The sequence below is a fragment of the Vigna unguiculata genome, chromosome 3, assembly GCF_004118075.2.
Source record: "Vigna unguiculata cultivar IT97K-499-35 chromosome 3, ASM411807v1, whole genome shotgun sequence".
NCBI classification, from domain to species: Eukaryota; Viridiplantae; Streptophyta; class Magnoliopsida; order Fabales; family Fabaceae; genus Vigna; species Vigna unguiculata.
In genome coordinates, this window is record NC_040281.1 from 48,159,212 (window position 1) to 48,175,788 (window position 16,577).

Sequence of the window (16,577 nt, forward strand, 5' to 3'; positions counted from 1 at the left end):
ACCTGACATGTGACATATTTAACGCTATTAGTATCGTACTAACAAAAATAACCTAATTGTTACACATCTTCAAAAAATTGACCCAATTGAAACTAATAAAAATCTAGAGACCTATTTGATATATTGGTACAAAAACGAAGACTTAAATAAAGATGTCAAAATGAGTTTCAACCCGTGAGTCAACCCGGCTCACCACGGGTTCGAGCTTGGGTTCCAACGGGGTTGGATTGAGAAAAAATCATTTTTTTCAAAATTGCGTTGAACTCAACCCGGCTCACTTAACCCACGGGTTAAACGGGTTCGAGCCGAGTTGATGGTGGGTTGACCCACTTAACCCACCAACATTTTTTTACAATTTTTTTTAATTTTTTTAATGATTATTTGCTACTCCTAATTATATAGGTTCATAATTTCATATTTTTAAATGGTAGAATGTTGCTCAATAATATTTAAATAGTTTGAATGTTTCATTAATTTGATTGTCAAGTTATATACGTTGATACTTTAATCTTTAAATATAATTTTTTTAGTAAATTACTCAAGCAACCATCTTATAAACAAATTTTTCTAAATTAACATGACAAAAATGTGTAATTTTTTTATTTATATTTTGTTGAATAACATGACAGAAAATGTGTAATATTAACCATATTTTCTTGGACAGTATGAACATTTTCTTGGAAATAATTTATCGTATATTGGTGGTGAGCATGATGAAGACATTGGTTCTTGATTTTACTGTGATTAACATCTCATGAGTTGCTTAAAAAATTATTTAAATATTTGAATACTTAAAAATAAATAATTTTTTATGTGGGTTGGTGAGCCATGGGTTAAGCCGGGTTACAAAATTTATGGTTCACCATAAAGTGAGCCGGATTAGGTTCACTCATTTTCAACCCCACTCTTGGTGAGCCAACCCGTGTGAGTGGGGTTGACTTACTTTGACATATCTAGACTTAAGGTATATTTTAACTTAAATATGTATTAAATATGTCTTTTCCTTTCCACCCTTTGAGGCATGTCTTTTACGAATCAAACTGTAACGAAACAAATAATCCAAATATACTTACGGTTGTATGATGATTGACAACGATTCTATCCAACTTGGGATAGAAAAATTAGCGTCCACCATAGAATTGAAAACAAAATTTTGTATCCCTTAAGTCCTCCATTGAAAGTGCCAAAACTCTAAAATATGCAATGTCTCCAATGTATGGTAATTGAAAATGATTATATCATCATAATTGGGATCAGAATAAAAATGATCTAAAATATTTAAGAATTTTGGCTCGTTACATTCGAAAAATGTAAAAACTTTAACGCAAAATATTAAAATTAAGTTTATATTGCTTTGTTATAACTTTTCTTGGTTAATTTTGAGAGGCTTGAATTTTCCTCTCGTTCAAATTCTACATTATTATACTAAATTCCCTTTGCCATTTGCCATGAGTTTTAGTGCAGTCTTCCACGGCACTGGACAAAGCCTCCATAAGACTTTTACCAGCTTTTTGGTTTCGACCTTACCTCACCTCTTCTCGTCATCATGCACACGCCATCAATCATTACAAAAATAATAATAATAAAAACAATAAAATAAACTTCTTCGACAAATTAAAGTTCTGAATGTACTTCTACGCCACGTGATTATTAGAAAAGAAAACTAACTATTTATAGTAATATTTTCAACCATTCCCGTCTGTTGGTTTTATACATCTTACAAATTATAGATATGTTTAAATAAGTTTATTTATAAAAATATCAAGAGAAATAAATTTAAAAATAAATAAATTTCTTATAAATTAAAACTATCTTATGTATGAATTAACCAAAAAGAAAAAGCTTTCTTACAAATATATATATGACCTCTTTTTCTTTTATATTTTCTCACTTGTGCCATATGAAAAAGTTGATAAATTCATGTTGATTTATGTGTGAAAACAAATTTATCCTTCCTTTTATCGTATAGTTAAAATTTGTGAATTCAGCTTTCAAATCTGGTCCAATCAGAATTGTTGTGGACTGCCTTATTTATGATGCTTTTGTAAGTTTGACAAAAATTGATATACATGTGTTCGAAATTTGAAGAAAATTTACCATGTAGTGTCATGCTGTTTTTTCTGTTTTGTTTTAGAAAAATATAAATAATATCATTTGAATAAACAGCTTTAGCACAGATAAATTTGACTTTTATAACAACTTTAGCATAGATAACCATTATGTTCAAAGCAACTTCGATTTTTGTTTCTCTTTTTCAAACGAAAATATACTAAAAGTAAGTATACAATATAAGAATATATTGACCATTCATTACAACTTACAAATTTCTTTTTTCTTTTTCTTTTCTATTCAAACAAACATAACATTTTATATTTTACATTCACTCTGCTTAATTTTAATAAAATGATCTTATTTTTCGCTATTTTCTCACTTATTTTATATTCCTTATCTCATTTACTCCAATCAAACAGAAAATAAATTCTTAAGGGTTAATAAAAACCTACTTGTTATTTACCATTTTACACTACTATTTTTTTTTTTCACTTACTACCACACTACCACATTACTCCCAAAATTTCTTGATATATCCCTACAATTTTTAAAATGATCGTTTTATGCTTTATGAACGTGACTTTGGGATTATTTGGTCTGAAATTTTTTTGGAGTAAACATTTTGAAATTTCTGAAATATGATTTTTTAAATGAGATTTTTGGAATATGATTTCCGAAATGAAATTTCCAAAACATAAGAAATGTATTTAAAAATAATATTTCCATAACAAGCTTTTCAGAACATGTTAAATGTATTTCGAATAAGCATTCCAGAACCAACTTTTTGAAACAAACTTTTTAAAATATATATGTATATAATATCTTTGGGAACAAATTTTTTGAAATGAACTTAAAAAAAAACATTTTTGTACAACGTGTTTTTATTTTATCTATAATATTTTTTTCTCTCTTCTTCTTTCTCTTTAGCTTCGCAATTTGCAATAGCAGCAGCGATTTAGTGTAATAAAAGATAGAATTTTAGTTTGTTTCTAGAAGAGTGTGATGCATCTTAGTAATGGTGGAGTTGCAGGAAGCAGAAACCTAGATGTAAAACAAGTAGTTTGCTCTGGATCGCTGGGCCATTTGTTAAATTTATGTTAGCCCATTTCATTTTATATTTTAAGGCAATGACTTCCTACACCTATCAAATCTCTTGGTGCACCCCATCAAAAGGTTCTGGAAATTTATTTTGGTAATAAAAGTGGGGTGATTGTCTACCAAAAAAAAAAAAAAATCGGATTGGTTTTAATGTGATTTGAAAAATAAATTCCGAAACGATAGGATTGAGGATTACAGTACAGGAAGTAATAGGCATATTTTAAATGAGTTGTGATTTTTAGGTTCGGTCTATCTATGTTAGAGTAATTTAGTCCGCTTAAAAAGATTAAACAAAATATGTATTTTTAAATTTAAGTAACAATTAGATATAATAATTTAATATCTAAATTATAATACACATGTATATATTTTAAAAATTTACTTTTAAATACTTTTTATTTTTTTAAAATTTATTATTTTATAAAGTAAATCAGCATGTAAGTCTGTAGGTTGATCTAGTCTAAACTCATTCAGGGAATACAGGGATCGGAGAAAAAACTATCCTAATTAATATGCATTATAATTTTTTAACATAATTTAATTGATTTTTGTGATATTTCATTAGCTTCTTTTTTCTTTACCTCTCCCGTTGTAATATTTTTTATCATATTAATACATGTAATTTTTATGGTAAGACAAAATTCTTTATCTAATCAATTTGTTAGTTTTGTAACAATATATAGTTTCTTGAGTTCAACAAAACCTGACCCATTTTATTTTTAATATAACAAGAACAAAAATATAATTTTAATACAAATTTTTTAATAATGTTAATTTTATTTAATCTTTGTAAATAATTAAGGTAATTAAATATATATTTAATTTTTAAATAATTATCAGTTTAGTTTAATAAAACAAGATTAATATTAATATAAAATTAATTTTAACAAAACTTTTTCTCTTACTTTAGAATCTTTACTGGTTCTTTTATTAATAATAACTCTTGTCTCTTTTCCTCCATCTTTGGACTTTCTTTCACTCCCTCCATTTTCGCTCCTTGTTTTCTATTACGAGAAAAGAAAAATGTTCATTCATCTCTCTTTTTTTCTTTTTATCTCTCTAACCAACTGCAATCTAACCATAGCTCCGAACTCACCACGCTAAAAAAATCCAGCTCAAACCTTTTCTTTCAAAAAAATAAATAAACAAAGTTTAACCGTTAGGTCAATTTTAAAAATTTTCAGGATAATTCTAAAAATTATTTTTGAAATTATCATCGAGGTTGGGTTTTAAAATTTTACTAGATGGTGTTTTATATAAATAGAAAACAACGAAATGAAGCAGAGTTTTATGCTTACAAAAAGTAAGAATCTGAAAAATAAAAAACAATGATACCTATATGTGGTAATAAAACATAAATGAAGGAATGAGAAATGCAAATAGAACTTTGGGGAGTATAGATAGATAAGGCTGTCAAGTGAAGTTACTAAAGGATCATAGAGGCCTTATGGGCTTCGGCCCACAACATCTATCATCAATGAAGATTAGGCCGAATTTTCAATTAAGATGCTGTTGTATCCTACACGATCAAATTTCTCCCTTGCCACGTCCGAACGCTTCCGCCTTAACAGGAGGGGATAATAACTTTCCGGAAATTTGCAGAATTGTTTATTGTGTATAAAAATTAAATTCAAAAAATACAGGATGCTGGAAGAAATATGATGGGTGCAGGAAGCAATAACCCAATTAAGATGATACAACTAAAGTTTACAACAATTAAAATATAAGATGCAAAATAAAATATTACAGATAATTAAAATTTCGTAATTAAGAAGTATATTTGTAGTATTATACGACGAAAATTTCTTTTTTTCGCATTCATATTTATTTTTCACCTTTACCTTCGAGTGACATTTTTTTAAAATTTAAAATTTTTTATTTAATAATTTTTTAAAATTTAATCCCTTTTTAAATCAAATAAACAAAAATCATTTATAAAACAAATAAAAATTATTTTTTGTAATTTTTGTTATTATAAAGAAAATGAATGCACATGTATTTTTACTAATAACGATCAAATATGATTTACCAACGCAACATAAGAAGAGATCAAGCATTATTTAAATAAATAGTATAACGTGTTTTACCATGTTTAAATTAAATTATAATTCAGACTTTTTTATCTAAATTTATATTTTAAAATAATTTTATTGCATAAGTAATTTTTTTTTTTACATATAAGCACAAGTGATAGAATAAATTGAATATCCTTTATTTGTATTTCGTCTAACTTGATTAATGACAGAGAATCATCGTTAATCAACATTCAATCAAAATATTGTTTCTTTTAGAATATGTGCATTATCAATTTTATATTTAAAAATCACCTCAAAGGATATAAAGAGGAAATAGTACCTAAATAATTATAGGTCTCGACTTCTAACAATTATCATTCGTGATATAAACATTTTTCATAATAACGACGAAAAAGGTTAATAACAAATATGAAATATTAAAATTGTAACAAGTTTGCTTTTGCAATTGTGGTGAAATATCAAATGCTTTGTAAGGATCATAGATGGTGAGCAAGATTTTTGTTAGAGCTTTACAGATTCAACCATGATCCCATTTGTAAACTCGTAAAAATCACTTAATATGAATAACAAATATAATAATATACCAGTTCAACATTTTAGCATCAGAATTAAAATAATACATAATAATCCTATAATTTTAAAATAACTAATCTTAATAATGTATGTTCATTATGCAAGTTTATTGTACAACGAATAGATAAGTCCCATAATTACAAAACATAATTTGTTAGGCTAATGATAATTAAATAACTAAAAGTAGAATAATATCTTCAAGTTTTTTACTTCAGTCTTTCATTGACATTATCTTTAAGATTATCATCATTATCAAGTTCTTTCTTGGATAAAAAATTTACATCACCAATATTGGCATAACAAAAATTATATTACAAATATCAATTAGATCTAAAGTAGGAAGAGCTAAGTCATCACTTTTACTATCACTTTTTTCTTCAACTTGTTGAACTTCAACATTGTACCTTCTTTAATTCTATATTTATCACCAAACCTAATATCATTGAATGACATAACAAAGCTTTTTAATTAGTTTATTTTCAGCTTCAAGTTATAACAGAAAACAAATCATACATAATTTTTTATGCAAATGTTTTCTTCTTATTTTTTTCTATAAACCTATAATCAATAAATTTTTGATAACTATATGAACCAAAAATGAAAATTAAAAACCACAAATAACATTTTAAATTTGATTATTATTCTAAATAAACTTCAATTACCTTACATTCACAAGAGTTATAAGTCAAAGTCAAAACTCAAAAATCAAATGTCTTTAACAATGGAATTCCATCTGAAAATATCTTTCACCATTCTTTATGAAAAATAACATCCTACACATGTTTTCATTTTTCATAGAAAAAAAAAGCCCTTTAGCATAATGAAATTCAGTAAGTTGATATTTTTTCCCTTCCTACTACATCACTCGATTAATGTTTCCATACATATATCTATAACATTTTTATTATCTCAAGATAAATATTTATTAAATTAGGTTCATAGGAAAAGTGGTGATAAAGGTCATAGACAACTAAATGGACCTGTAAAGTTTACTATTCCACCTCCCATCTATCTTTTTACAAACAAGTTAACTATGAAAATATTAATATTTTCATATTTAAATACACAAATAAATAATTAAACTTTGTAAAAAAAAGTTTAGAAAATTATGTTTTTTTAATATTAGTAAAATTACATTGAACATTTTTTTTTTCTTTCATAATCCAACTTTTCGTATTAAGAAAGTCATTGCAAGTTTTCTATGTGAATCCTGCAACGGAAGGACCACGACCACCACCAAAAGATAGGCATCAATTTTGAAACACATGGCTATGCTCTTCTAAAGCTGACGACTATTTAATATCTCATTCTCAATATGAACGATGCTATTAATTTATGAAAACAAGTTAGAGTCAAATAAGTTATGAGATATAATCTTACAAAACCTTATAAACTTTTTTCTTTTGTAAACTTCTTCAACATATTATTTAACAGATGGTGATTTTTTTCACTTATTGATAATATGTTGATACACCTACATAAGCTTCTCAAAATGGTCAAATATCAAATCAATGTAATAAGCAATGCATGTGATTCAATAAAAATGTTTCCATTTTTTAATCAATAATTCTCTAGTCACGGAGAAATTCACAATATATCATGATTGCCACTATATTATCCTCTCCTACAAATTTCATATCATCATCCAACATGTTAAATATTTTATCTGTAACTTTTTACATGTCAAACATATTCAATAAAGAAAGAAATATACTTCTTTTAGGATTGTTTACTACATGTCAAACATAATCAATGATCAAAGATGAATAAAAGATAAAATCACAATTTTTTCTCAATCAAGCTTAAGGGGTAAAGTCAAAGCATGAAAATGGTAATAGATGCTTAGTGTAATAGATATATAAATTGTTCCGATTTGACTTCCTTTATCCTCTTTGGATGATTTTCATAAGTGAGATATGAGTGTTAATCCTTGTTTGTATATATAAATTTTGAAACAATATTTATCTTAGCAAAATCTTTAAATGACCAAATCTCACTAGCATGATCTTCTTTTTTTTCTTAGCAAATATGAATGAATTATTATTTTTTTAAACTATAACTAAATAAAACAAATGTAGACAACCATTAATAAATATTAATTTTATTTTTGTTATTGTTTCTGTATTTTCTTATTTATTTCTTTTTTTTTCCTTGAGAAAATTTTCCAATTTATTTATTATTCATAATTACTTAAGTATAGAATGTTTTCGAACTTCTATAATTAATAACACCTTTGGCACCATTTAGTAAAACGGATTCCAGGTTCCATTTCAGCATTTTGGGAAACGACTTCCACAATCCGTTTCACCTAAAATAAAATAAAAAAAATATTTTTTATGGAAAACGGATTACACAATCCGTTTCCTTAAAAAAAAAAATTATGATGCCCCATAGCTTTCATTTTGTTTTTTTGTTATAAAAGATCTGTATAGGAAACAATACAAGTTTTATTATTTTCACTGATTCCTATGCTAATATTTGAAAACAAAGAGCAAAATGCATATTTGGTGTTACCAGCTTTGCCAATTAGGACATGCGAGACAGATCATAGTTCCAGACAAGAAGGTTCTATAATAAACTGATTAAGTGTTTACAAATTTAAGTATCTAAAGTGCCAACATAACAAAGATAGACCCTGATCCATTTTGTGCAGGGAGAAGCCCCCAAAAATGTGAAGGAAATGAAAAACTCAAACGGATCTGAATTGCAAACGTAGGAGGGGGTTTTGTTTCGCAGTGAACTGAGCCTATTATCAACACAAACAACATTTTCAGTGAATCAACACAAAAAAAAAGAGAGAGAGAAAAGGATTATTGTCTCATGATTTCGATTTTTTGACCATGCTCTTGGCTTCAATTCCCCTTTCTAAATCCTCTTGATTTTCCTTTTCCGAATAACGTTAGATTCAATTGAATTATACCCCTCAATGCAATGGTGGTCTGCAAATTATTTGGGAAACGAATTACACAATCCGTTTCTTTAAAAAAAAAAAATTGGGAAACGGATTCCACAATCCGTTTCCTTAAAAAAAATATATATATAATGGGTCCGTTTCCTTAAAAAAAAAATTATGGGAAACGGATTCCACATTCCGTTTCCTGAAAAAAAGTTAAACCTTCCGTTTCACGCGTGTGGAAAAACTGTGAATTACGTATTTTCTAATCTACTGCTAAAAATAATTAAATCAATTAAAATATAAATACACATGCACAATATTATTGGGGTTGGGGGTGCGTTTTGGGGGTGTATGGTTTTAGGGGTACAGAGCGGTGAAAGATGGAGTAACTGTTTTTTTTATCATGGACAAACATGAAAATAAATTAAGTTTTAGGGATACAAGAGAGATTATTGGAGGTGCAAGGAGAAGTCTCCTAACTATAGGAGTAACAGAAAGGGACTGGGCTTGGTAGGACAGTCCATTTTGACCCACCAGAATTTTTTTTCAAAATAAATGAAAAATTAATTTAAAAGATTATATATATATAGAGAGAAAGAAGTAAATAATAATATGATAATTTCGATTATTGACATTTATAAGTTAAATTTTAATTATTAATTATAATAGAGTAATTTAAAATATAAAATATAATAACTTTATACTTTATTTAATAAAGAATTTAATTAATTACTTCAAAATTTATAAATATTATAATAAAATTATTAATTAAAATAGAGTAATTTAAAATATAAAATATAATAACTTTATACTTTATTTAATAAAGAATTTAATTAATTACTTCAAAATTTATAAATATTATAATAAAATGTGATAAAAAATAAATAAAATTTCATCAATACGTCCTTTAGTGAAATGGGTTAGGACTTTAACTTCATCTAATCATAATAGATCTGATGAGATTCGCTCTTATCATTTCATTTTGCTATTCCACAACAATTTGCATTTTCACTTTCCTTATTATTATTTTCTCTGTTTTTTCGTCGACAGATATTGTGTAACTTATATTTGAACCCTTAGATTTTAGTCAATGCTCCAACGTATATTTACCACTTTTTCTCTCCTTTTCTTGATGCTGTAATTAAGCTTCAGCAAGAAGAAAAAAATTGGTCAAAATACAATAAAAATTAAACAAAAAAATAAATAACAAAGAAAAAAAATATAGATATTGACCCATAACATGACGCAATAGATGGTGGCTATCAGAGTATATCAAAATATAAAGCATTGAATCGTTTGTAAAAAAGAAAGTCAATGAAGGAAGTTATGTTTAATATACGTACTTTCACACATAACAATACATATGTTCTTTCTTAAAATAATTTTACTAATTAACATAATCTCAGACTTTCAGTAAATACATTATCTAGTAGAATAGAACTTTGGTATATTATTTTTTGGGATAGATTAAAGAAAAATTACATTTTCAATAAAAAGAAATTCAGTCCATTTATAATTTTCTACAAAGAATAAAACTGTGGGTGAGAATGGTCAAAAATAATGAAGTATACGAGAATCGCAATGTCCTGATGTCTACAACATGGTAGTTGGAAAGTCCCATTCCTATAATATTATATAATATTATATGTGTGTGTAAAATCATGTAATCCAGGACGTGAAAAGTCCACAAAAGAAATATATATATATATATATATATATATATATATATATATATATATATATATATATATATATATATATATATATATATATATATATATATATAACATAACAACATAACATTATATGCATAATCAAACCATTAAATAATAAGAAGTTTGGTTAATCAGCACGAACTTGGTCCATTTTCGTCATTACCTGCAAGAGGATATGGTCCATATCACCTAAGATCATTGTAGCAATGTAAGCCTTTAGGATAAGTTAATTATTTAAATTAAACATAAATTAAATCTATCAACATCATCACGTATTCATATTTCATATATATATATATATAAAATATAAAAGGAGTACTTTTCAAAAAAAATCTTTAAAAAATCGTTGGAAATTTAATATTGACTAAAGATAAAGATGAATTTATAATATATAATTGAGGTAAATATTACCTTACAAGTCAGTTTTGTAGAATTGAATTCAATTTAAAGTTTATTTCTTAAGATAACATCTAAGACATTGAAGTCTATCACAATGAGACTTATGATTAAAATATAAATTTAAATAAATCTAATCTTGTTAAAAATATTAATTTTAATAAAAATATCGTTATAATATTTATATAAAAGTTTTGGTCTTAATTTGAAGAAAGATGAAATTGCATTAGTTTAAAAAAAATATTTGGACTGAATATAGGGAATAAATTGATATTTTTGACACACCACACTGTCTCTACCATGTGACAAGACCCTCATTTGACATGTGGTAATTTTTTTAAATAAAAATTAAAAAATATAAAAAAAAACCTACGAGGTAACACATGGCACATCAATTAACGTCATTAGTATTGTACTATTATAAATGACCAAATTGCAACACATTTAAAAAAAAAAGGACCAAATTGATACTAATGAAAATTTATGGGTTCAATTGAGATTTTCAAACAAAAGGTAAGACTAACCCAGGGTTTAAACTCTTTAAATTTAATAAATTTAAATTATATAACACATGAAATACATTAATCAAAACACCTATGCGTCTAATACCTATTTAATTGTCAAACTGTTAGGTTTTTATTATGCAATAAACACAAGAGAACCATGCTAAACGTTTTATTCAGTGATAATGGTTTGATTTGATTGTACTTATTTAGATGAACTGATAACTCATTTGATTTCACTTATTTGTATTGAGTAGGAAAACTAGTCTGGATCTAAAGTCTAATCAAATCATCTATTATTGTTAGATGCTAGGATTAAATTTAACTGTTTTAATTAAGTACAAAGTCCTAATCTTAGTACAAGGATTCATTCGACGAGAGACTGAGCAAACACACTCAATTTGAAGTCTATGGGTTCTAAAGCAAAGAATTAATTTAGAACTAGCCAAGTACTTTAAGGAATATTGAATAATGATTTTAGTGTATAGTAAATCAGTAAGAGTGCAGTAGAAGAGGATTAGTGAAATTCAATCTCAACACACTCAGTTTCATCGTATTTATTCAACTTCAATTAGTATATGTATTTTATTCATCTTAAGCAACCAAAACATTGTTTCATTACAAATCTAAATAGAAATAAGATTATCGAGACATTTGAATGTGGATAGGACACTTGTTTCCTACAATTGATCCAATGCACTTGTTGGAATTTGACAAAGAGATCAACCTAATGAGAGCCTTACCTAATCAACTTGTTGACGAGACTCAGTGCTCAATTTGTTTGAATTGTTGAGACTACCCTTGTGGCTTTGATTTTTGAGTGTGGGATAGACCAATCTGTATCGAGTATGTATAGTTTATTGTTCACAGCTTGAAGCTCAATGTAACGAGATTGGAAGAGCTCATTGTGATGAGCTTGAAGCTAGTCATGGCGTTGACTTGACAAGGTTCTCTTCATTTTTTTTAAGAAGTGTCTCCGCATGGGTCTTGACGACATTGACATTGTAAAAATCCATCTCTTAGTATGATGATGTTTTGGTATAACTTTGAATAAATACTTTATGCAACATGTTAAAAAAATAGTTTTGTCCAAACCTAATAACGTGTACTAAATGTTGTTACTAAATTTGAATAAAGTGCTTAGAGTCTTGAAAAATAAAATTTTTTATATAAAAAAAACTGTGATAAAAAAATAAGAAAAAATAATATTGTTTTAATTTATTTTTCTTTAATTATATATGACCTTTATTTTAGTCTCAAGTTTATTGAAAAATCATTATCAGAATTAATAATTGTATTTGAGATCTTGTGTTTTTTTAAACCTAGAACTAGGCCACAATGTTTTTCGTAAAAGTTCCTCAAAGTATTAAATGAGAAAGTGTATTTAAACGGTTATTATCCTTTATTCTAAACAATATACTATTATTAAACATATCAACTTTAATTTCGACTCTTCCATGATATAGAATTATCGAATATACTGAAACAAGGTTATAATTATATATGAATATTATAATTATATATGAATACATAGAACTAAAGTTATTTAATGAAAGTTTTTTCGTTTTCTTTTGTAGAAGCGAAATATATTTTGTAAATGAGTTCTGAGAACAAGTTTTTATAATTGTGTTTTTTGCGAAAAAAAATCATTCCAATCATATGATATAATAAGTCATTAAATGATTACAATTGTGTCAAACTATTCAGTTTAAAAGTTTTTATTGATATTTTTGGATAAACTTCTTATTAGTTTACAAGAGAAAAAAAAAACTAATAAAATTTTATATTAAAAAATAACATGGTTGAAATCCCGAATTACTAATTACTAAACAAACAATATTTTTGAATCTTTTCAGTGCATAATTTTGTTATTGGAAAAAAACAATATAGAGGGTTTAATTCTTTAATTTATTTTGTCATTTAGTCCTTCATAATGCTTTTCTTTTGTATTAGATTATAGTGATAACAATTTCTTTCCATTAAACTCGCATGATTTTCTTTCATTCATCCTTCTACTATACTGAATACGTATGTTTTTCTTTATTCATCCTTCTACTCAACTGAATAAGGGAAAGCTTAAATTTATTGTAAAAAAGTGTTAATTATAAATTAGAATTAGACAAATATTAGCAAATCATAAAATTAAACAAGATCAACTGCTTTAGAAAAGATGCCTTCTTCATATTTTACATTAAAATTCATTTATTGTGCTCCCTTAGGAGATTAAAGTTATGATAAAACAAAAATTAAAATCATCTCAAAACACTTCATCTTCAAGAAAAAGATTAAATTTTATTACATATTTTATTATTGATACGTCTTAAAATAAGATATTTATTCAGCTATAGAAGAATTAAATCTGTACGCTTAGATAACATTTAACCAGTAACGTGTAAGCAAATAATGCAGATATTTATAATAATAAAAAATATGCTATTACCGTTCAACCACAAATTACTATTAATAAAATTATTGATTTCAAAACACAACTTATGAATATTTTAGGGATATGTGTATTAAACTTTTTTAAAATGTGTAAGAAAATGCGTAAAATGATGTTTTTGTTCAGTTAAAGTGAACCATAGAAAATAACTTTTAAACAAAAATCAACCATTTAATGTTTTTATTCAGTTAAATATTGAAATTTTTCTCTTTTTTTAAACTGTAAATATATTCAACTAAACATACCCTATTCTCAGTCTTAAATTCATTTAGAGAAGAATTTACTGTTTTTTGGGAGGAGTTTCATTAAATTAACATACTTATAAATTATATGAAAAAGTTTATAGTTTCTATAAGTTATATGATCATAATAAGTTATAATCACGATATCACACAGAATATTTAGGAGTGAACTTTGGGAAATAAACGAAAACCCGGTTGCCATCTTCTTCACCTCTCACCGAATCAACACACATGAGAACAAGGACAGAACACAGGAGAAAGGCCAAAGGAAAGAAAGTTTCCACTGTATTCAGTTTCATCTTTTTTAAAAACTGAAACTATTTGCCACAAGCCCTATAACTCAACAAGGTAGGGTGATATACAAAAGGAAACAAAAACCAAAACCCTTGATTCCAAAGAAAAAAGAAATAGAAAAAGCAAACCCGAAAATTTGAGCCATTTGATTGAGAGGATCTCGCACTGTAAGCACCCAACACTTGAACACGTATAACACATTTACAGCCACATTCACAAAACTCCCCTGTACCTTCCATTCCTCTCTCTTCACCCCTGTTTGTGGAAAGAAAAAGTATCTTTTTTCTGGGTCACAGTTTTTTTCTTAAAAGTGTTTTCTTTCCTTTTCCGGGAATACTGCTTCAGTTCCGTTCGTTCGAGGAATCCTATGTACCTCTTCAACTAACTAAGCCGCCGCAACTGCCCCCGTACGGAACGAGTAGCCTTGCGCCTTGTTTGGCGACGTCGTCGATTTTCTTTGTTCCTTATTTCTCAAAGCCTTCATCGATGAAGAAAGGTTCAAGTTCTTCTCTTTGGCTTCGTCTATATCTATTTGTTCTTGCCTGCACTCCTGGCTACAAAACGGGGTGTCCCCTCTGCAAAAAACAATTATAATCCCGATCAGATCTAATTCGCAACCAAAAGGGTCTTTGGGTAACCCACCAAAAAATTAAAAGAAAAAAAAGGATTTTTGTAACAAAGGGTGTTGTTTTGGGTGGGTGACTGACCTATACATGAAGATGTCTCGGTTGTCTCCGAGTGGTTTTTTACAGAGGAAACAAGCGGCGAGGAAGTGAGAGTGTTGATCCTCGAATCTGGTGTCGTGGAATGTCTTAGATCTCGGTGAGAAAACGGGAAGGGTGTTCCTTGATCCGGTTCTGGTGTAGGAGGTGGCGTAACCCATGGTCATGGACCTAGATACGAAATTGTTGGCTCGATGGCAAGCATCCATGTCGGTTAAGGAAGCCAAGCCGTGGTCTTGTTCCAGGTAAGAAGGTCTTGATGGAGTGGTAGACCTTGAGGAGCACATGAATTTAATTTAGGGTTTGGTCTGGGAAGTGATGTTCAGAGAAGGATTGGGGAGTGTAGAAGAGAGTGGAAGGAGATGGTTTTATAAATAGGGTTGATGGGGTAATGGAAGACCAGAGAGAGAGAGAAACAAACAGCGGCAGGTTTGGTTCAAGGAATCCTTGAGGGTGAATCTATTGGCTGAAACTACCTGCATCAAGACCGTTCAAATTTGTGAATTTTTTAGGAATTGTATGATTGGGGGGATTCACAGTTGCCACCAAAGTTAATGTAAATTACATTCTCACTTACTTTCACTTCAAACTGCCAGAGCATCAAATACTTTTACTGCATTTACTTTTCATCACTTTCTATTTGTAGGGTAATTTTAATTATAACTCATCAAATTTTATAAATATATTTATTTTTATATACAACTAATTTCTATATATGTTTATATGGCGGTAACTATGATGAGTTCATTATAAATTTCTGTTTATTATATATTTATTAAGGTTATATTTAATCTGTTTTTTTTTCATTATGTACTATTAAAGATAAATATTAATTATGATGTCACTTAAAATTTTAAAATTAAAATAACTAATTTAACTTCATTTTGTTTTGAAATCTGTATTTCAAAATAAAATATTGGATACCACCCCCATGGAATTAACTTCTTTAAAATTACTACAATTCAACTAAAAGATGATAATTAATTAATTAAGAATATTTTCACTAAAAAAATATTTTTAATAAATAGTAATTATGGTTAAAAATAACTGTTCTAAATTACACTAAAAAGTGACATTTTGTAGTTCAAGGAGAAAAAGGGGGCTGTTTTTGGCAGAAAGAAAAGATCTTTCCCTCTCGGAAATGGTAGGTCCTATTTTGAACCAAAGTAGGCATATATGTGAGTAAGTTGGTCTCACTCGCGCTCTTCCTTCCCTGTGGCGCGCGTGCGTGTAAAATTGATGTGGGAGGGTAAGAAAAGTGCGGGCCCAAACTCGTGCAATTCGCCTAAACGTAACAGACACACTGCCCCTGTTCCTGGTGTACTTTTCCATAAATCAATATATTTTAAATCATGGCTTAATTACTTTTTTGTTATTTAATTATTTTATTAAATTTCCTGTTTCATCGCAATAATCAATTTAATTTATATTTTAATTATCTGAACTATATAATTTATTTTTTTCAATTAAATTTTTACTTGTTTATTTTCAAAATTTTGAAGAAAATAAATAAAAATAAAAACATTTAAATGTAATCTATTTAATAATTCAATGAATAAAAAATTAAAAATATTAAAAATATTTATTGAATCAAATTAAATTGAATT

The 16,577-nt window shown here is 27.3% G+C and overlaps 1 protein-coding gene across 1 annotated transcript; it reads right to left on the minus strand.

Moving 5' to 3' along the window:
* Positions 1–14,212: 14,212 nt before the first annotated feature.
* LOC114175794 (FCS-Like Zinc finger 2-like) lies at positions 14,213–15,361 on the minus strand. Its single transcript, XM_028060599.1, has 2 exons — positions 14,956–15,361; positions 14,213–14,823 (listed from the first exon to the last, which is right to left on the minus strand). The coding sequence occupies exons 1-2, from the start codon at positions 15,255–15,257 to the stop codon at positions 14,634–14,636; spliced, it is 492 nt and encodes a 163-aa protein (XP_027916400.1). The 5' UTR covers positions 15,258–15,361; the 3' UTR covers positions 14,213–14,633.
* Between the last annotated feature and the right edge of the window lie 1,216 nt (positions 15,362–16,577).

Bases quoted from the DNA above. Each gene is read 5' to 3' on its own strand.
- LOC114175794 (XM_028060599.1), bottom strand. From the start codon at position 15,257: ATGTGCTCCTCAAGGTCTACCACTCCATCAAGACCTTCTTACCTGGAA. The intron at 14,824-14,955 runs GTCAGTCACCCA...TGTTTTTTGCAG, and splicing joins CGAGACATCTTCATGTATAG to AGGGGACACCCCGTTTTGTA.